At 49.1% G+C, this 20,652-nt stretch overlaps 2 protein-coding genes across 5 annotated transcripts; one reads left to right on the top strand and one right to left on the bottom strand.

The window, feature by feature from the left end:
- Window positions 1-713: 713 nt before the first annotated feature.
- On the bottom strand, window positions 714-13,774 carry cdk19 (cyclin-dependent kinase 19). Of its 3 annotated transcripts, none has more exons than XM_052053630.1 (13): window positions 13,572-13,774; window positions 11,629-11,704; window positions 9,129-9,239; window positions 8,173-8,313; window positions 6,688-6,745; window positions 5,306-5,437; window positions 4,889-5,032; window positions 4,719-4,788; window positions 4,474-4,546; window positions 4,303-4,400; window positions 4,042-4,120; window positions 2,675-2,950; window positions 714-1,187 (listed from the first exon to the last, which is right to left on the bottom strand). In XM_052053630.1, exons 2-13 carry the CDS (start codon window positions 11,650-11,652, stop codon window positions 1,062-1,064), a joined length of 1,332 nt encoding a protein of 443 aa, XP_051909590.1. In that variant the 5' UTR covers window positions 11,653-11,704; window positions 13,572-13,774; the 3' UTR covers window positions 714-1,061. The 3 variants fall into 3 exon arrangements, with proteins under 3 accessions (XP_051909590.1, XP_051909588.1, XP_051909589.1); XM_052053628.1 differs by lacking the exon at window positions 13,572-13,774 and adding an exon at window positions 12,765-13,042; XM_052053629.1 differs by lacking the exon at window positions 13,572-13,774 and adding an exon at window positions 12,765-13,042 and having other exon boundaries at window positions 2,675-2,920.
- A 273-nt stretch (window positions 13,775-14,047) lies between these two features.
- On the top strand, window positions 14,048-20,532 carry amd1 (adenosylmethionine decarboxylase 1). 2 transcript variants are annotated; one of them, XM_052053632.1, is made up of 9 exons: window positions 14,048-14,378; window positions 16,383-16,469; window positions 16,782-16,908; window positions 16,981-17,083; window positions 17,385-17,427; window positions 17,539-17,683; window positions 18,010-18,102; window positions 18,175-18,330; window positions 18,405-20,532. In XM_052053632.1, exons 1-9 carry the CDS (start codon window positions 14,266-14,268, stop codon window positions 18,546-18,548), a joined length of 1,011 nt encoding a protein of 336 aa, XP_051909592.1. In that variant the 5' UTR covers window positions 14,048-14,265; the 3' UTR covers window positions 18,549-20,532. The 2 variants fall into 2 exon arrangements, with proteins under 2 accessions (XP_051909592.1, XP_051909591.1); XM_052053631.1 differs by having other exon boundaries at window positions 16,782-17,083.
- Window positions 20,533-20,652: the final 120 nt, after the last annotated feature.

Here is a 20,652-nt window from a genome sequence, read left to right as displayed (position 1 = left end):
CATCACAATTGGCTGTCAGTCATTCTGTTGCGTTAAAGAGCACACCCATTTAAAAAAAAACAAAACGTGACATACGGGTAGTCCTGATCAAACATGCGCGGCGTGCTCGGCCCGAGGAGCAGGGAAGGCTCATCTGGGCCCACAAGCATTTGTTTCAGCTCTTTTGCAGATCGCTCCGACAGTCAGTGCATTTCTAGCCAGGCAAAGGTCAAACATGCATCAAACAGCCCCCCCCCCCGCCCGCCCGCCCGCGCACGCCAATAACCATACAAAACAAATTGACATCAGTCAGTAACAGTCTCATGAAGCGTGGGGGCCTGAAGGGGGGGAGGCGCTCACCGTTAGCTGCCCTGTACGTTTATGCGCACGTTCCAGTTTGTGGCGGAATGCAAAAATGTCCCCGTGGCAGTCCAAAAACCACAAAAGCCCCAAAGATCCTCCGCTTTGTGGCCCAACAGTTCCTGGTTACTGCAGAGTGGCTCAGATGAATGTACAGGACTTTCAGTACATTCGAGCTCTGAATACAGGACCCTCGTGAGAATGCCGTCAAGTTAAATTGCGCATTCAATATTGTCTGTACGGTCTAATAAATGCTTGTTGTTGTTTTCAGCAAGTTTGCGTTTGATTATCCGAGGATTTAGATGCCACTCGAGGAGCCTCCGTCTTTCGTCCCGTCCACCTCCACATGTAATGTTGACACTGACATCATAAGGTCAAGATAGGAGTTGTGATCCTTCCTCGTGAGGAACGGTGCCTTCGTAAGTGCCATACGTTTGGAGTACATGTGTCACCTTCATATAGATCTCGATCTCTCTCTATAAATATGGATATAGAGAGAGAGATAGAGATGGATGCATATAGAAGGTGACCAAAATGTGTCATCAGAGACAGTATTTGTTTCAGTCTGGGTTTGCCTTCACGTGACTATGCGTCAAAAGGCCGGATTGATGTCATGCGGTGAGAAACCCGGGGCCAAGGAGCCGCTTCCTGCTAGCGTCCAACGGTGACATCTGTGGAGGAGGTCCACCCCTCTTGCTGGTTCAAGGACTTGACCCGCTGTCTCAGTAACGATGGGTCTGGTGGGAATACTGGGAGCTCTGTTGGGACGACGACGTGTAGCCCACGGCGGCCTGCGGCTGATTGGGGCCTTGAACGTTGCTTTGGTAACCCAGGCGGGAGGTGGAGTGCTGATGGAGGAAAACGCAGTCGTGAGCAGCTCAGCGCCACCCAATCGCATTCGTTTCAATTATGAAACGCTCGGGGATCAAATTGGCGACGGCCGACCTGATCCAAAGTCTGCGTCATGGGACGCCGCGTTCCCAAAACAAAGGCCGCGGTTACCCGCTCCGACAGATAAGAGGAGATTCCACTTCTGCCTCCAGAACAGATGTTATTTCTTTCCGTGGGCCCGGAATGAGCCGGGACCCAACGGACTTTGCCAAGCTCGCCTTGTTCCCGTGATGACAATTTGTAGAAACGCGGCTCCATAACTGAGAACGCACTGTTACGCAAACCCAACAAATACTCCCGAGCGTTTGCGACCCCGTGTCTATTTGCATCAGGATTGAAGCGGCCTGTTGCATGAGAGTGGCCTGCGGGGATGGAATCAATGACGGACAAAGTAGGACGACAACGGCGGCGGCGCGCCGTCGGCTGCGGCGGTCAAATATGAGCCTCTTCTGCTAGCTGACAGCTAGCATGTGCTCCTACGTAGGCTGTACATCCATGTGTGTGATAGTCGTGACTCTGCGCAACACACACGCGCGCGCGACCCGGAAAAGTCCCAGACGGCAAACAAAACCCGACAGGCACCGCGTGGTGTGTCAACAGACTTTGGCATGTGGAGACGGCTTGCATCGCTTGACTACTGTTGCCTACTCGTCACGTGTCTGTATTATTTACGACAAATGTTGAATTCTTTCCATTTGTAACTCAAAGCGCTCCTATTGCACGTTTCCCCCCTTCAAATCCAAAGAAATGCCATTCATCCGTTGCGGCCTCGCTTTCAAAGAAACGGCGCTTTGTAATATGGTACTTCAGAACGCAATTATTATTATGGAATGTAGAGAACGAAACTGCATCACAAATTGATGCTTTTATTGCGACGTGTCTGCCTTGTGCAAGGAGACGGACGCAAACAAAGAGAGATATGACTGTACACACTCGCTAAGAGGCCACAGCAATCATTTTTGAGAGAAGATAAAGAATATACGCCTCCATTTTTTGTATATCCGGGGCGCTCAGCCCTTTGCGTTCGACTCTCCGTTGCTTAAGCGCTTATAGAAGCGCATCTGTCGGTGCTAATCGTGAGCAGGTTATGGCCTTTGCCAGGAAGATAGCATGAAGCTAGCTTAGGACACCACGCTTTGGTGCTTTGAAATACGAGTGTGATCTGAGAGCGAGTGCGGCTCGTTGTCTCCAGAAATGCGTACGTCGGGTCGCTCTTATCTCAAGGCGCGGCGTGTCATTTTTTGAACGTATTCTTGTTTCCACCATCGCTAAGTGGTGATACGGAGAGAACAAGAAGCAAGACTGTTGCTGTGGCAGTGGAACTAGTCGGGCGATAGCACGGAGGACGTGGTCCGACGGAAGAAGCTCTTCAATGACCTTTTGGAAATGGCACAAAGGAAAAGGCCGGCGCTGAGATTTGAAGACCGCGAAGCCTTCGACTAACCTGATACTCTGACTGGAGCACGCCGGTGGCCGAAGAGGTGCCCGAAGGTCCCATGCGGGGTTTTTTATTGGCGGGGCCCTGGTCCTGTCCGTGCTGTAAACCCCCGCCGGCGTTGGCCCCCGTGGCTGCGGAGGTGCCGTTGGTTTGGGTGGAGTTCTGCTGAGATGGGGCCTGCGGGGCTGCCGTTTGCTGCTGGTTCTGCGCCTGAGTCTGGCCCGTTGTCTGCTGGTGCTGTTGCGTCTGGTTCTGCGAGCGAGCGAGCGCACAAGGCAAGCGCTTAACAGGCGAGCGGCAGAAAGTGTGAGGGAAGTCATCTGAATTAAAAAAAAAACCCAAGTCTGCCTGTGCGGAACGCTTTTGTCCACTCACCTACAGTAGCCCGATTGTTGCGACTTGCGTCGGGCCGCTCAAAGCACCTTTCACTGAAATGTCAACAACCGAATGGCTGCCATTTGCAGAAAGTATTTCAACAAGGGCAAGTGGAAAATCTCAAAAAGAGCCGCTCCAACTTTGGTCTGATTTGACTTTCTGTTCCAGCGACCCCCAAACAAACCGCAATGACATTTTCAGGCAGCGTGCGGAAAGGTCAATCACATTGTGACTAACGCGCACGGATCAGCTGTTGTTTTCCAGCGTGATGGAGGAGCCGCGAGTTCTCGGAGGTTGCTCAGAACAAACAATGCCTCTTTCTTTAGCGGCGCTCGGCCAGCGTTGACACGTGTGCCAACGCCGGCCGAGCCGCGGCTCGACCTATGCGGGCTTGCGTGCCAACTGCAAAGCTGCCAGGGGGATTTTGCCTACTTTGTCTAATTTGTCCAAAAAGGATTTTTGGGAGGGTGGACCGGGGCTCGTGGTCCTTCTAAACCTCCCCTGGTTGACTTGCGCCGTAACTGAAAGACTCATTCTCAGTTTTCGGATGTGTGTGCTAGCTGCGTTGCTGTGGTTAGCTTTTCTTTGTAGAACCGAATTCATTGAACCGCTAATTTCCTTTTTGTCGTTGATGACTTCCAGACGGACTTGTGTTCGCCGTACCGAACCACCCGATCGATACATGGCATGTTCTCAGCGGCAGTAAAATAAGTGTCATTCGGCTAACTGTAATTGTATGAAAACTTGCTAGCGTCCCTTTGCATGGTACGCGTGAAGCTTTTTGGGGGTTCAACGCGGCCGTGCTTTCGATAACGCAAGTTAGCCGCGACGCCGCATTAGCCACAATGCTTCCGTCGACATCATCAGAAACGAGGCAAGTTTGACCGAAAAACAAAGCGCCAAAGAAACGAATAACTCGACGACGCTCACATTTTATCGTGGCTAGTGGACTCATCCCGGCGGCTACGAATTGTCACGGAGTAAAACCGTGAAATTACCTTTTCCGCTTTCTCCTCCGGCTCGTCTTCGTTGAGAAATTCTCTTTTTGGGTACGGGATCTGGCAGCCGGCAAACACGCTGTCGGTACAGGATAAGACAGACAGAGAGCTCGGAGTGTTTTCTGCGCAATCGAGGAGCTAGCGCACAACGTCAATTGCTGTCATTAGATTGGAACAAAAACACAAACCAAAAAAAATTTTGGTTTTGGGGGGCTGCGTTGCGATTGACTAACGTTCTCGAAAAAGGTTGCTCTGACTCACTCGGTGGTTGGTAAGGGGTCCTCCAGGAAGTAGGGATCCTGCAGCGCTTGCTCCGATGTGATTCTTTTGGTGGGGTCCATGGTGAGCAGCTTCTGGAGCTGAAAGCAGAAATGGCAAGTCATGAATTTCAAAACAACAACAACAACAACCTTGTATGCGGTGTGCACTTACCAACAAGAAAACTTTGCTATCTGGTTTGACTTTGTGTTTTTCCATGTATTTGATCAGGCTGCTGTTTGCATAGCTGTAAGAAACAAGGAGGGGGGAGGGGGAGGGGAGCGCGCAATTCATGCTTGTTGAAATGGCTCTCTCTTCCATTCGTCACTCGTAATGGTTCGGGCCAGGCCCACATTCCCTTCCGACACGCGGCGTTACGGGGCTTCTTCCACGGTCGCGGCCTTGCGCGGCGCACTTACGTTGTTCTTCTGAAATCCTTCTGGAGCGTCGGATATTCTGGCATCTTGCGGATGTCTTCCCAGTCTTTATCTGAATCGCAGCAAATTGAGCAATGAATGACGACGTTCAATATAGCACGCCGCGGCTAAAACATTTGGTCGCGGAATCGTGCTTCGCTGCCAGCGCGGACCTGCCGGGTAACCCATGACGCTGAATATCCTGTCCAGCTGGTCGTGATGAAAGGGGTTGCTGGTCTTGATGTCTTCCTGGCGACAGTGAAAAATGGGCTCCGACGTTAGCAGCTCTGCGAAGATGCAGCCGATGGCCCAGATATCTGCGCGGCGGCACACAAACGCGAGACGGGCGTGAGGCGACGGGACCCGATCGTCGGCCGTGACACCTTTCCGTCCCCGAAGCCCGGCCGCTTGCCGGATGCGCCTCGGCTCGTCAACGTGAACTTGAAGGCACGTGCAAGAGCGACACCCGGCATGCATGGAGCGCTAAGACGCCCTGCGCATACTCTACGTGTCGCCTCACGTCAAAGACGACAACGGAACATTCCATCTGGAGCCCCCCCATCCCCCACCGCCCGAGCGTCCGCCCTTACCGATAGCTTTGGTGTAGTGGCGGGCCCCCAGCAGGAGCTCGGGAGCCCTGTACCAGAAGGTCACCACCACGGGATCGAGGTCAGCCAGCGGCTTGAGGGGAGAGTTGAAGAGTCTTGCGAAGCCCATGTCGGCTGCGCAACGCCGGGCGGGCAAAGGAGGGAGAAAAGACGCACAAGTCAACAAAAGTCATCGGCCGTTGTGACGGGATTTCTAAAAAGTCTCCGCCATCTGGAAGAAAACTTGATTCAACTCGCTAGACGCGATATACAGAGAAAGAGAGAGAGTTTGTTCGAATGAAGTTTCCGTTGTTGGTTGTTAAGGCAAAATGGGCAGCCGGAAAATCGCTTTTGCATTGGAAAGATCTTGCGTCCAGATTAAGATGAAGATCTCCGTTATTGGTCCCACACTGGGGAAATGTACAGCCTCCAGCAGCAAGAATGTAGGTAGAAAGAAAGAAGAAAGAAAACGACAAACGGCGTTCAATTAAGTGCACTATAAATACAACATGGATCAATGGCAGTTCTTTCACATCATTTAAGTATTAATATTATTCATTATTATTCCTGATTGTTGTTATTTGACAGCAGTCGGTAGGAACGAGCGTCCTTCTTGTTGTCACGATGTCACTTGAATAAAAGTGCCCCCCCCCGTGCCATCCTATGGCAAAGTACAGTCGGCAACATCTCCAAACGATACGATTGGCTGCTTCCCGAACACGTTTGGGCTTGCGACGTTAGCGTGACCCTCGACGACGCTTGCGCTTTGTCACGCGGCAAAATGACTCGGGTGGTCACCTGCTTGTCAACAACTTCCCAAGCGCTTTTCGGGCCACGTTTGGCGGAAACAAAGGCGCCGTTGTGCTCCGGCGCGAGCCCAGGCCGAGGTTCTTATGGCATTCCGTCGCCCGGACGTTTGGCGAGCCCCACTTGCTCGTCCGCACAAATGTCACGTCTAGCTGGTCATGTCGCAAGTCTGTCCAAAGGCCCCCGCTTCCAATCTCCTTTTTGCTGGTTGTCCTGTGGGGGTTTGCGGGTTTCGCGCGTGCTTGCCCGGGTTTTTTTTCAGGGTAATCTGACTTGCGTGTGACACCCCACCCCCCACCCTTTTCCCTTCCATATGTTTATGAAAATACGGTCAGCAAATTCATCATGTTAAACTCGATTTCACTAGTTTGACAAACAATATTTTGTGAGAGATAAAAATCGGCTCGACAATCGGGAAAAAATCCGAAAAAAGCCGACGAAAACAAAAATAAGAATTTCCGCGGCACTGCGGCGACAATATGGGCTCGTGCAGACTTGATCTGACAAATACAAGGCAAGGTCAACCTTTTCAAAATGGCCAAATCAATCAAGGCGGCTTTTTCTGAAATGTACCTTACCGATTTTAACTCTTCCTCGTTCGGGTCCTTCTCCCATGACCAAGATGTTAGCCGGTTTCTGCGGAAGAGAACACGGTGGCAAAGTTTGAGACATCGCCGTCGTATCAAGCAAATGGATCGAATCGGTCGACGACGACAACGCGCCAATGTCGGCCATCCATTTAGTCAAAAGCGTCGTCAACCTTGGCAAAGTCCTGAGACGGCGCCAACTGCTCGGCCAATTGGCCTCACGTGACCATGAAAGATTCTGAGAGGCCACAGCGTAACTGGGTGGTGTTGGGGCTAAATGGGGGGGGGGGGGGGGGTTCTCGGAACAAGGTCTACCCTCTAGCCACAAAGTGGGTAACCCCTGATGGAGAGCATTCAAATGACCTCCGGAGTTGGAGTCGGAAGACATTTTGTAAAAGGTCACGACAAACAAACCATCCCAAAAAGTCGATTTGAGTCTGACAAAACAAGCCCAAATCACATTTCCGAAGGCATGAGGGGGTCGTGTCGAAGAATAGTCGAGAGATAGAAGCCCCCCCCACCCCTGGGAAGGGAGCCGGCCACTCCGGTGTTGCTTGCAGTGGGGGGGGGGAAATGTGCGGCGGTGCCATGCTGAAGCATCTGGCCGAGGCAGGCAAAGTGCGCTCGATGCCACAACGCGGTGGAGCGGGCAGGAATCCAATGTCTTCGCTCGCCGCGCTCGAATGAAATGGGAATTCCCTCAACATAAATCGCCAACGGAATCTCCCCGCTCAACAAGATAAGATAAGATAAGATCTCCTTTATTCGTCCCACACTGGGGAAATTTACAGCCTCCAGCAGCAAGAATGTAGGTAGAAAGAAGAAAGGAGAAACAATGCGCCCTTGTTTGTTTGATTTTTTTTTCAGTTTTTTGTTTTCTTTTGAAACTCCCAAAGAGCCAGTCACCTGCTCGCACTCGATAATCTGCCCAACAAAGACAAATTGGAGAGTTACGATAGGAAAGGCCGGCGGCAACAATGGCAGGAAGGCCTGGAAATGAAGCGGCCTTCAATAACCGCGCCGCAGGACGTTGTCAGCCAATCAGATAGCTCGCCTCCTAACAATAGACAATTTCATCCAGCTGCCACACAAATTGGGATTCAAAAAACCAAAAGCGCACAAACAACAAACGACGCTCCACAAATAGCAGGCTTGAAAAACCAAAAGCCCCAAATGGCGTTTATCTTCACTCCCAAGATTTGAGGGTTTCAAAAAAGGGACCTTTCCAGCATCTTCCTGCTTCAAAAGCGGCCGCCATTTCACAAACGGTTGGCGGCGTTTTTCCCGCATTCAAAATGGCGCGGCGGCCCCCTCAAGCTCATTTTGGTGCCGTCCGCATCCGACGTTGAAGCCGACTTGCTTTCTGACGTCAGATTTGGGGAATGTCGTCCGAATCCCACCCAATGATCGGATGTTGCTTGACTCGACGCCATTTCGCCGCGTGGCCGCAGTCTGAAATGGAACGGAGCCGCTCACCAGATCCCTGTGGAGGACCCAGTTGGCGTGGAGGTAATGGATCCCATCCAGAATCTGGTACAGCAGCGACTTCACCATCCCTCGGGGCAGCTGCATGGGCTTTTTGTTGGCCTTGGAGGCGCGGTGGAACTTGATGATATGCTAAAAGAAAGACAAAAGGAGTCCCGGGATGCCATTTGCGCGTTCATGCGGGTCGGCCGATTTGATCGATTGGGACTCGAGCCGTTCGGGTGACTACGGTGGATTTGTCGGTCTTTGGTGGAAGGAGCGCGGCCGTTTTGTGGCGAGGTCAACTCGCTATTGCTTCCATATTTGACCTTGAAATCTTTGTGTATTCGCGGGCTCATTTTTTGGGGGGCCACGGTGATTTGTTCCGCACTTGTGACCGCCACGCTTCATGTCAAACGCCATTTTCAAATCCAATTGGGTCCCGCGGCCTGTTTTTCCATTCCGCAGTTTGGTCTCGGTGTTGTGGAAATGTTTTTTCCCCGAGTTATCAGTCATTTTTTTGGAGGGGGGGGTTGAATTGATTCACAGAATTCTAAAAAGAACCTCTTTATCGGTCACTTTGCTTCCCAGTGTTGACAGGAGATGCAATCTCCATGATTTGGAAAAAAAAAATGTTTTTCAAAATGCCAATTAAGTGACGGTTAAAAATGATCACGCCGGTTACGCAATCTGAGTCTTTGAAGTATTCTCAAGAAACGGTCTCCAATGTCTTTTTCCTCCCATTATTTTGTCGTCAACACACAGAGGTAGCGAGCCGACGCTGTCCGCCAGACCTCTGCCGTATACGCTCGCTGATTTTCAGGTCCGCCCAACATGTCGCGACCCGTTTGCGAGCTCAGCGTCCAGCTCGGACGATGAGGTCCGAATGACGCGTGACGCTTTTTGAGGAGATCCCGGCAGACGGACGTAGCGCAGGGCGCGTGACGTGCGCGTGGAGAAAAACTCACCCAGAGGTCATGCTCGGCGTAGTCTAACAGGAGCGAAACCTTTCTGTCGCTGTGGGAGAGGAACACTTTCTGCAGGGCAATCACGTTGGGATGTTTCAATTCTCGTAACAGCTGGAGAACACAAGAAAAAACAAAAACAAAAACGGAAGGATGGATGGGAATCCTGGAAGATCACAACTCGGTCACAATGGCTCATTTGGAAGCCGGACTGGGCCGCCGGGGGGCTTCAATGGCCGGCCAAGTCCCGTAAGTCACATGGAGATTGTGTGACCTGAAAAATGGACTTGATGGGCACAAAAGGTTGTTTTTTTTTTTTTTCTATGTCAAGAATAGGAAGCAAGATCTATCGTTTGTCATGTACATGCCACATGAAGCAAGTCCCCACTGCCGACTACAGTAGCTCTTGCGGACAAAAAGGAGCGTGTCAATGTGGCTTTTCTCTGGATTCCTCCCGTATCGCGATGGAACACTCGAAATTGTCCCGAGGTGCCAATGGTTGTTTTGCCAATGTGTGCGCCCTGGAATTGGCAAGCAACGCCGGCGTTCAGGGTGTACCCCGCCTATCGCCCCGAGACGGCTCCAGCATAGAAGCGGATTATAGAAAGCACGGCTGGTTCGAATTAGCCACGGGACTCATTCCACCTGTGGAAGAGCCGTGTTTGAGCTTTCACGCTCCACCGTGTCTGCAAATACACTTTTGAGCTTTTTACTTTACAACTGTTTGTACAGTAACGCTTGTTGCTGGTCAAAAAACAACACCAAAAAAAAAAACATAACCGCATTGACCATATAGAAAGAATCCTTATTTTCTTGATTTTTGCTCGGTCAATGTCTGAACTGTGTCATTTTCTTATTGAGCATTGTTTCTTTCTTATTGGCTGCAAGAACTCGAGAAGAAAAAAAAATTCCACCGTTTTTTGTTTTTTTTTAACATGGAAAAAAGGCAAACGAGTAAGTGAATGAATAACTCAAACCCCAGTTGATGATGAGGCGACCTCCATATCTCGGCGACCTCCACCGACTGATAATAAAGGCAAAGCGCCTTAGAAGGAATGTGAGCGCACTACTGTATGTTGAAGGTGCGGAAAAGGAGAGGTGGACGGGAAGCAACAAAACACGTCTCCCAATTTGGGAGTGCAGACTGCCGACCGGTGAGCCAAAATTCCATCTCGGCCCAGCTCCGTATTTGAATGAATAGGAAACGGGGACTTTCTCAAATAAAGGTTGTGCACGTGAGATGGATAGAGTGAGCACGACTGACCAAAATGAAGCACCCCCCCCCCACAAAAAAAAGCCTTCAGGAGTCGAAAGCTGTTCATTTATTATTTAAAAACTAAATTGTTTGCCCGCTCAGAAAAACATGATTGCAATTGGTGTTTGAGATGCAAAGCCATCAGATGCTTTGTTCAAATATTTGAAGCTCACCGAGGCAGCGCCAACGTGAGCTGACGAAATGAGCTCAATAAAGATCACGACCGCAAAGGCAAACACACATTAGTCAAAGTTCAATGCAAAACAAGGCGGCGCCGCAGAGTCCAGCTTTTGGTTACTCATCCATTAGTCAAGCGGCTCCACCCGAATTAATTGATTCATGTTCAACTTTTGTGAATTTTTGATCGCGTTCATTTCACCGTTCCAAACTCACCATTCGCGGATTCGGATCAATCAAGTCAAATCACTGTTATAATAATGATTAAGAAGAAAACAATGAGTGGGCCAAAATATCCGTTGACGGGGGCAGAAGTCTCTCGAGTGACGGAATTCATTTGACCGCCTGGCCAAAATAGGCTGTTCAAGGCGGCATTTTTTCTTCTTCAAAATGTCTGCCGGATCTGAGCAAAATAAGGCACCTCCTGAATACCCTTCAGTCGTTTTTGGAAAAAGTTCAGCATGCCTTTTGGCACTTATTCAAATCACCGTGGGTGCTTCATTGTTTGTATTGAACAATTAAGGAGCCAACAATTTTCTTTTTTCCACGCGCCCAAGTCGGCGCTCCAAACGGCGGCTACGGTTAAACAGGCTTTTCCAGTCACAGGAAGAAAAAAAACAAAGGCTGAGCAGTTCAACACGTGAGCGAGTTGAGTGCCTCCTAAAACTTCAAACGATCTCTGACTGCACGGTGAAGTTTGTGTGAAATCAAAAAGGTTGCATATTCAGCCAAAAAAATGACTTGAAAGGTTCACATGTTTTCCGGAGGACATTGAAAAAACGTCTCCTGGGTTCAGCAGCTGCAGCGTGTTGTCGCAATGTCACGAGATGTTTGCTCGAGTGCCGCCGGCACGGCGCGGAGGCAAATTGCTCCGTGTGAATTCTCTGGACATGGCCGAGTGGAAACTATAGGCTGTTACGTAATAAGCTCATGGGATGTCGAAGGGGGCCGTGTTGTCACTCCGCCGCGCTCGGACGGACTCGCCCGAGTGTCACGCTGACGTGCCTCGGCCGGGCCCCGCCATCCTCTTGGATTATTTTTTGCCGGAGCGCAGATCCAAATGTCACTTACCGCAATTTCCCTGCACGCAGACATTGAAATTCCAGTGCCTTCTATTTGTTTCAGTGCATATTCCTTCTCATCTATCCTGTAAGGGGGGATGGGGGGGAGACATGAGGGAAAATATTACTTTAGAGAATCGTTATCATCTCGATAAAATGCCACCTGACGTTATTTACTCTTTTCTCTCATTCAAAGTTGAAGAAAACTGAACTCTCCCAAGGGATAATCCAAAGCATCATGGAGGTGATATCAAGGAACAGAATTTCATGTGAATTGCTCACATCGTATTTCCAGCGAGGTTTAAAAAAACATTCTGACAATTGCATCACTAAAAGGGGAATGTTGATTGTCCACGTGGCACGTTTGGGTGCTTTGTAAACCATGTCACTTGGATCATTTTCATTTGGCCAATACCTGGATCGAAATTGAGCACAGCTATCTGTTGTGATTATCTGCATAAAGCAAGTCGCAGTAGTTGCCGTCACGTTTTACAAAGGAAAGTTTGACAACACTCACATTGCCAAGTGTAATCTCTGTTTTTAAATGTTGCGCACGTTTAAGAGGTCGTCCGTTTGTGACACCGTCGCTAACGTTCGGTCAACCCGGAGCTGATTTCACAAACCTTTCACAGCGGCATCGTTGAGTGTTACATGCTTGATCGTGACGACGCGAAAGGACAACGAGACAAGTTTGATGTACAACTACGAGTATGGAAAAAAAAGTTTGATCGTGCAGCGTTGGGATTTGGAGTGGGGGGCCGGGGGAGGGGGGGTGGAAACCTCAACCGCTGCCATCGCGCGACGCGAACACGACACCCGTGCCACTCAAGTGCGTTCCCATACGATGAATCGCATGGCCGCTATTGACGGAACACGTCAAAAATCAGATGAGCCGCTCCTATGTTGTGCAGTACTGCGTGTTGGAGGGGAGAGGAGACGATCGGGCACGGGGGAGAGAGGAGGGAGGGGGGCCGTTAGTGAGTGAGCGCGTTACATGAAAACAAAAACACAGACACGGGCGATCACTTTGGGAGGGGATTGGAATCGAACGCGCCGTTCGTAAACGCACGCGAGTGTTGCTTCGCAAAATGCATCCGGCGGTCACTTTCGTATCAATCTCCACAAAAACGTCCGCGGTCATCTTACCCGTCTTTGCGTTTAGCTTTATAAACGTGCCCGTAGGTGCCTCGACCCACTTTGCAACCTTCATATTCGAACAGATCTTCAACTCTCTCTCTCTCGGCAGCCAGCTTTGTTTTGAAGTCGTAATCCATTCTAACCCATAAATACGTCGTCATTTACAATCAAATAAAATATTAATTATTACATGCATTAATTAAATAATCTGCTCGGTTTATTCCCCCACCATTTCCTTGTTTGGGATTTTGGTCTGCTCCGCTTAATGTTCACTGGCTCGTTGACGTTTCTAATTGGCGCACGGGGCTCGCCGGGTAACGTAGTTTCGGGGAAGAGACGCAGCGCTTCGCACCTACGCCAGAAGAGACGTTGAAAAACTACAACCCGCATATCTCGCCGCCGTGTGCCACACTTGGCGTACTCCAGTACGCTTTTAAGAATCCCGGGATTGGGTGTTTGAATTACGTCGCGTATACATAACGCCGTTGTTCACTCGTAATACAGTAGTGCACAGGAATTGACACATATTTTTCACAGAAAAAAATGAATGGTTATGGAACGACATTTAATGTACACGGATTGCTGATGCTTGATTCAATAGTTTTGTTCGTGCGATTGATTTAAAGTGACACCCGAATAACCAAATGAAGCGGGCTGTTATTGTCAAAGTTTAATTATACGTGCCATTTTAAAATCTAGAATACGAACAGGCTGAAGTGACTTTCAAAGCACACAGTGAAGAAACCGCTCCGTGACGACGACATATTTGTATACAATTTGTTGTTTCCGGAACTAGCTGTTGATGGCGGGGACTACCTTTATCGTGAAGATGGTCGGTGCACTGCTTCGCTGACATCTCGCTGTCAGGAGATTTGAACACCTGCCCAACAGATATAATAGAATGCGGTATTTCGCAAGTGGCCAGTGGCCCGCAACGTCTCCCGATAATATTGAACGTGCTGCAGAGTTGACAGTCATCCATTGCAATGACATCCACGTTAAAAATGTATAAAATCGTGCCCCTGTGGCTAGTTAGTGTTGAAGAATATTACAGTTACATCTTACTGCTGTTTAACGACGGGGAATGTTTTTGTGGAAAATGAAGTACAAGTCGCGGTTTAAAATGACATTTAACGTTTATGTCATGTCGTCACGTGACGTACCGTGTTGCCAAGAAAACTGCTGTAACGGACAGCCCTTTGGACCAATCACATCTCATCAAACGCAGTCCTACAATACGGTTGGTTATTTAAGCTCGTGACGTTTCGTCGTTTTATATATAAATCCACCTCGCTGTCGTCGTACAGAGCTGTGCACAGTATGGCCGGCGATATTAGCTAGCACTCGCTAACGGTATTCTCTGCAAAAGGGAAGACGGTAACAGAAGAAAAATCATCACTTGGATTCTTTAACAGACTCTACACCTATAAATTATCATTTTATTGAATACGGATTAATTAAGACAAAACGTTATAACCGACGTTTTTTTTTTGCGCCAGTCTGTTGTCTCATGATGGAAGATAACGGTGCACATTTCTTCGAGGGGACCGAGAAACTGTTAGAGTTGTGGTTCTCCCGGCAGGATGAGACCAAAGGAACCGGGGACCTGCGAACCATCCCAAGGTTTGTTTCCCCGTGGAACTTCTGTATCGGATGTCCTTAACGCTTTAGTGGAACCCTGACCACACGCCTGGCGTTAGTCTCTCTTCATTCGTGATATTTCATCGTGAATGTGCATCCAAGTGGCATAGAATACCACAAGGGGTATTTTCTAAGTGTTGGCTATTCATTCGTTCTAAAAAAGACGGGAGACCAAAGGCGGTTATCCGAGCCCACGCAGGAATGAGTTTACGGCGCCAGTTAAAAATGGCCACCCCTCCCGACTCATTCATTTGCTGCGTAGGCGTACGGCGACTTCACAAATTTGGACGCTGACCAAGTGCTTATGTATGTACGGTCCATGTTTGAAAGCGGGTTGAATTCGAATGTAAAGCCCGGTCACTGCTGTCTAGCTAACACTTGCTTTTTCTTTCTTTTAGGTAGGCGGTTGGATTTCGCACGATTGCTATTTGTGGTATGAGCGAAAACATGGTTCCGCTACTGAATAATCTAAACTCGGATTGCTCTCCGTTTTTACTCTGAAGGTCACCATTCCAGGGTTGAAACGCGAATCGTGGGGTTCGTGCGCACGCGTTTTAGCAGGCCCTATGTGGGAGGCGAACGTCGGTCGATTAGAATTACATGTGCGTTAACGTCTACATTTCAAAAGTAGCCACGCCGATTGCATGATGTTGACGTTTTAGTGTCGCCGCGGAAGGGAGAAAGTTTATTTTTTCGCCTTGCGCCACTGTCGAACAATATGGAGCCATATTTGATGTCAAGCATGTGGTCGGTCGTCACTACCGCGTGCTGCTTTTGCTAGCAAAGGCCGACGATACGAATGGCGCCGACGAATCTGTCACGTTCGGGTGGTTATGTAACCCTCCGCGTGCCACTTTAAATGTCGAGTTGCGGTTCAACTTTGTAATCATTAACCGTTTGATGCACCAAGAATGATTAATTTATAACCTGATAAATTGTCCACTGTAGTAACCGCTGTACCTGAAATGGTTAAGCTAGCGACGTGACAAAGATTTGCCGAAAGAGTTCCAACTTTACCACCGGACCACTCGCATTTCCTTCTTCCCATTGCATACACGGTCAAATGATCGAGTTCCTTTTCAATCCGTTTGAAAATGATAGATTGAATGTCTACGAAGTGAAAAGAAATGCTAATTAAACAGGATTTCATTATTGACCTTATTTGTTTCTTTTCTTTTTTTGACTGACTTTCGGAGACATGCTGCTTTTTAAAACATACAAACTCTCTGACTGTGCTGGCACATTGAGCTGCATTTGTCGGAGGTCACGTGTCAAATTATTACTGTTGACTAGTTGTTGTTTTTTTTTAAATTTTATTGCACAGTTTGGTCTCTCTGGTTTTAACGCGCTTTTACATCTTGGGAAACATGCTCAAAATTACAGCCGTATCATGTCTAATTGTAATCCCACTGCATCAAATCGAATCGTTCCCCTTGATGCCATGAACTTGGTTGGGTTCATTTTCAAGCGACGCTTGTGTGAGTGCCCATCTCCTTGGCTGAGCTTGGGTGCGGTTTCAAAAAACTCGCACCGAAATAAGCTTAAGGGATGGGAGCAAAGTGTCTTTTACTGAATTGTTGCGACCGGTTCAACCGGTCTCGTGCCTATTTGAACTTCTCCAGCTCACTTAGTTTAGCACACCTTGTTCTAAATCACACGAAGCAGTCATCAACTGAGTGCATGTGACGTCATGTGTATGAAACGTAGAGCAGTGTTGTAGTGTCCACTTCAAAAAGTTTTACAAAGTTACTTTTTTTTTTGCCCAAGCCTAACTTACAAGACCAAAACATTTATGCATCCTAAATGTGCTGTTGTCATTGTTTTATTGTGCGTTTATCGTTTAAACGGACCTTTAAAAAATCAAGCAAAGTGTTCCAATAACCCGTATCGGCGCATGCTTGTCACTTTTGTGACGTCTTGAAAGTGATGCAATACTTGGAACGTTGTCGTCGCTCAACTTTGCCCTCGTTTGTGTTTCCTTTGCAGGTTTGAGTGGGACAAACTTTTGGAGAATGTGCACTGTTTGATCATAAGTGTGACAAAGACCGACAAGCAGGAAGCTTATATACTCAGGTGAGATGCGCAGCGCTCCGTCTGCCGTCTCTGGCTAGGATTAGAAGAAGGCTTTCCCAGATTAGACCGCTCACCTTGCAGTCACTTGACACCGCTGCCACTTTCGGCTGGCGAGATGGAGCGGGCTGACGACACCCGACTGCTTTTGCCCTCTTAATGCTATCAACGGAGAGGAAAAAAGAAAAAAAAAACAAGTGGTGGTGGGGGGGGGGGTCACCAAAGTCCAAAGTGCCAGATTGGCCATCACCAAGCTGAATGAGTTTTAATGGCATCGTCACTTGACTCAAAGTGTCTTTTTCCTCTGCCCTCCAGTGAGAGTAGCATGTTTGTCTCCAAGAGACGTTTCATTTTGAAAACATGCGGAACCACCCTCTTACTGCAAGCACTGGTGCCTCTGCTGGAACTCGCCAGGGAGTACTGCGGCTTCGATGCCATCGAGGTGAGCCGCGCGGCCCCTCGGGCCGGCGTCTCCTTTGCTTTTGTGAAGCCCATCGCTGTGTTTGCCTTGCAGAATTTCTTCTACTCGCGCAAGAATTTTATGAAGCCGACCCATCAAGAGTTCCCTCATCGCAACTTCCAAGAGGAAGTCGATTTTCTCGGCCAGATTTTCCCAAGTAAGTCGCCAAAAATGTCGGCCGTGCTTTTGTGCGTTTAGTTGTTCGGGGGGCGGGGGGGGCGACTGCAAAAGTTTCATAGAAATGTCGGAAGCGGTCGAGACGAGTGATATTTCGAACAAAAGTAACCATTGTGTTTACGCTGGAGGGTTTTTATCCACTCGGGATGATGATGATGATGATGACGATACGCCGGAGCATGAACTCCAACAATGGGAGATGTAGTCCAGTCGCTGTTTGTTTGTTGCGTCATGAAGAGATGACACAAATGGTCCTTCTTTTGTGACTTGGCTTCCTCCAGATGGTGCAGCCTACTGCATGGGACGTTTGAACGCTGACTGCTGGTAAGGGTGCCGCCGCATCATTTCGACATGGCCTTACTGTGACCCGTGACTTTCCTGGCGGCGATTGTCAATTTTGAATCCTCACCGGTTGCCATTTTTGTCGCCGACCAGGTATCTGTTTACTCTGGACTTGCCAGAGTACTGGGAGAACAAGTATGCGGATCAGACACTGGAAGTTCTGATGAGTGACCTCGATCCAGCCATTATGGACCAGTTCTATATGAAAGACGGTGTTTCTGCAAGTGAAGTCACTCGTGTAAGACAAGCGTTGACAAGAGGAACCGGTTTTTAGTCAGGATTAAATATTTGGATGGAAAAATACCCCAAGAATATGATTTTGAGCGGCGTTGTTGGTTGCCAACCATAGGCTTGAAATCTTTTTTGGGGCTTTGATGTCACCCAATGATGCTTGTTGTCCACGCTTCCATTGGGCGGGTTATTTAAAAAGATCCATTTTAAAAATCGGCCGCGCCAAGTAATGTGATCCGTCATGAATCAAGCAACCCGATACATCTTTTGGATATTTGACAAACGGGATGGTTATTTGATAACCTACCCCCCCCCCCCCTCTCTCTCTTCCAGATGAGTGGAATTTGTGACCTGATACCAGGTTCTGTGATAGATGCCACCATGTTCAACCCGTGCGGGTACTCGATGAACGGAATGAAAACTGACGTGAGTGCGCCTCGGCGTCCGCATCGCGCCGCGCGTTGTGACGCTAACACGGCTCCTCCCGTTGGCTTGCAGGGGACCTACTGGACCATTCACATCACCCCGGAGCCAGATTTCTCCTACGTTAGCTTCGAGACCAACCTCTCCCAGACATCGTACGATGAACTTGTCCGGAAGGTGGTGGATGTGTTCAAGCCGGGAAAGTTTGTGACAACGCTGTTTGTCAATCAGGCACGTATGACGCGGCCGTCGGACAATTGGGCCTCCTCCATCTAACCGGCGCCCGCTTCTTCCTCTCACCCCAGAGCTCCAAATGTCGCAACGTCTTCTCCTCTTCTCAAAAACTGGACGGGTTCAAGCGCCTGGACCGCCAGCTGGCTCAGTTCAACGATTACAATTTTGTGTTCACGAGCTACGCCAAGAACTGCCAGCAGAATCCCAAGAGCTGAGGGCGGGAGACCAAGAAGAGGCGCAAAAAAGGCGGCCGCTCGGGGTCCCTTCCCGGCGGCCGCCTCCCAATAGAAACCTTCTCGTCGTCCTCATCCCACCTACTTCCTCCCCGCCGCGGCGGCGGGCTCGGCTTAACCTCCGGTTTGCGTTGTATCTGTGACTTGGACTTGTTGCATGAAAGCTCTTTTCTCCGTTTGGATATGCTAGCGCACTCTTGCTGTGATCTTGAAGTGCACGCGGAGGGTGGGGAGGCGCTCGGCGTGAGGCGGTCCAAAGGGCCCCACCTGCAGGCCTCCTCCCTCATCCCCCACAGACAGGGCTTCCGGCCGCATTAAGTCCGCGCCCCTGACATGCTCAGACGAGTCTTCCTTCATTCAGTCGGCCATACGACCCGCCGTTTGCGTTCCGATGCGAGGGTCATTCAAAACGAGGAGTGCACTTTAGAGCAACTTAACCCATGAGATGAAAATGGAAGCTGGCCTTTGATCTCGCTGAATGTATGAATTGTATTAAGCCTGGACATTTTCAAGAATCATGGAGCGAATTTGTCTTAACTTTTGATTATTCAAATAAAGCGTACGAGCCACAGAATTGCAGATCACATGGCCAGTGAAGAGACCTTTATTTTTTTTTTAACCCCCTACTGTACCGACGGGAAGCTTTCAGCTTCCTGTTACATTAATTTCTCATTCACGTGGAAAAGGAATGTAGCCCGGGCTGCTGACGGCGTCTCGCCCACGTCATCTTTCGAATGTAGTCGTCGAGAAAAGCCTGGTGCACTTTTGAGCTGAATGTATGACTTCAGGCCTGCGCAGACTGCCGCTGCTTCCCCCCCCCCCCCCCCCCACCCTTTCCCGTGCGTCGTGCACAATGCCCTCTGCCGACTGTCTATTGTCCCTTTCCCAGCAAGGTCTTTCCTTGCCAGACCAGTCGGTTGGCCCCAGAATTCGAAGGGAGGTGAGCTGGCACGGACGGCATCATGAATCAGAACCTTTTTGCTTGGCCAGCAAAGCATTTTCTCCCCTTGACAATATCCAGCCCCTCTTTGTCTCTTTCCGCCCCATACAAAAATGTGTAAGCGTACAATCGAGGCCCAGTAGTCTGAGCATGCCAGGGTCATCCCGGATCATTCCACGTCCAACCACTGCACCATCTGCCATTTTATGTCGTTACTGGTGCCCAGACCTTTTTTTTTTTTGCTGTGAATTGGGCTTGCACACTTTTTGTTTGCATCAATGCCCTTTTGTTAAACTTTGGGCTTTATATCAACCGGCGGTCCGTGTAACTAGAGATCGATTGCTAGAGCATGTCGTGCAGCCTCATCAGTTTGCCCCCCCCCCCCCCCCCCCCGTTTTGCCAGCAGTTGAGTACTTCCCGCGGCACACTCGCCATCCAAGTCTTCCTTTTAGCTTGAGCTCGGTGCAGATCGCTTCTCACCACCTGCTGCGGGGGCTTTTCTCAATTGACAAGGTGGAGACGATACAATTTCAGAGGAAGGATTGACCCGCAAGCACCACTCTGCTCTTGTATCGCGCATGAATGATCTGGCACTTGGTATAGGTTTTTTTGTTTTGTTTTTGCTGGTTTGTCTGTCATGGCCTTTTGGAGTCGTTTCATTATTAACTCGAGGACCAACATCTGCCCCCAGTGGGTCATTGCATTTTTGGCTACCAGCAACTCGCTCGTTTCTTTTCTGTGCATATTTTTGTCACACTATAGGGTTGGGCAATTTTGTTTTTAAAGTAACAGTGATTCCACATTTTGCCACTTAGACATACTGGCATCATAGACTTCCCTTTGTGAATCTTCCAGTTAAAATTCCAAGGAAAGTTCTTTGGCTTGTGGGGTGCTGTTAATACAAGGTGCCAGGGTGGAGGGAGAAATGTTGCTGTTCTTATTCCCTTTTGCAATTTGGATGCTCAAGATGTGCTAAAATCTATCTGTGCTATGAGCTTAATGCTAAAATAAAAATACTGATCTGTGCGTTGTTGGGTTTTTTTTCTACACCCCCCCCCCCTCCGTTGCACTAAGAATGGCATTAGGTACCTGCAAAGGTTAGGTAAATTTAACCTATAAGGGCTAAAATGAAGTTTCTATAGTTTG

The sequence above is a fragment of the Hippocampus zosterae genome, chromosome 19 (assembly GCF_025434085.1).
Source record: "Hippocampus zosterae strain Florida chromosome 19, ASM2543408v3, whole genome shotgun sequence".
Lineage (NCBI taxonomy): Eukaryota > Metazoa > Chordata > Actinopteri > Syngnathiformes > Syngnathidae > Hippocampus > Hippocampus zosterae.
This window is presented reverse-complemented; position numbering and strand designations above follow the sequence as displayed.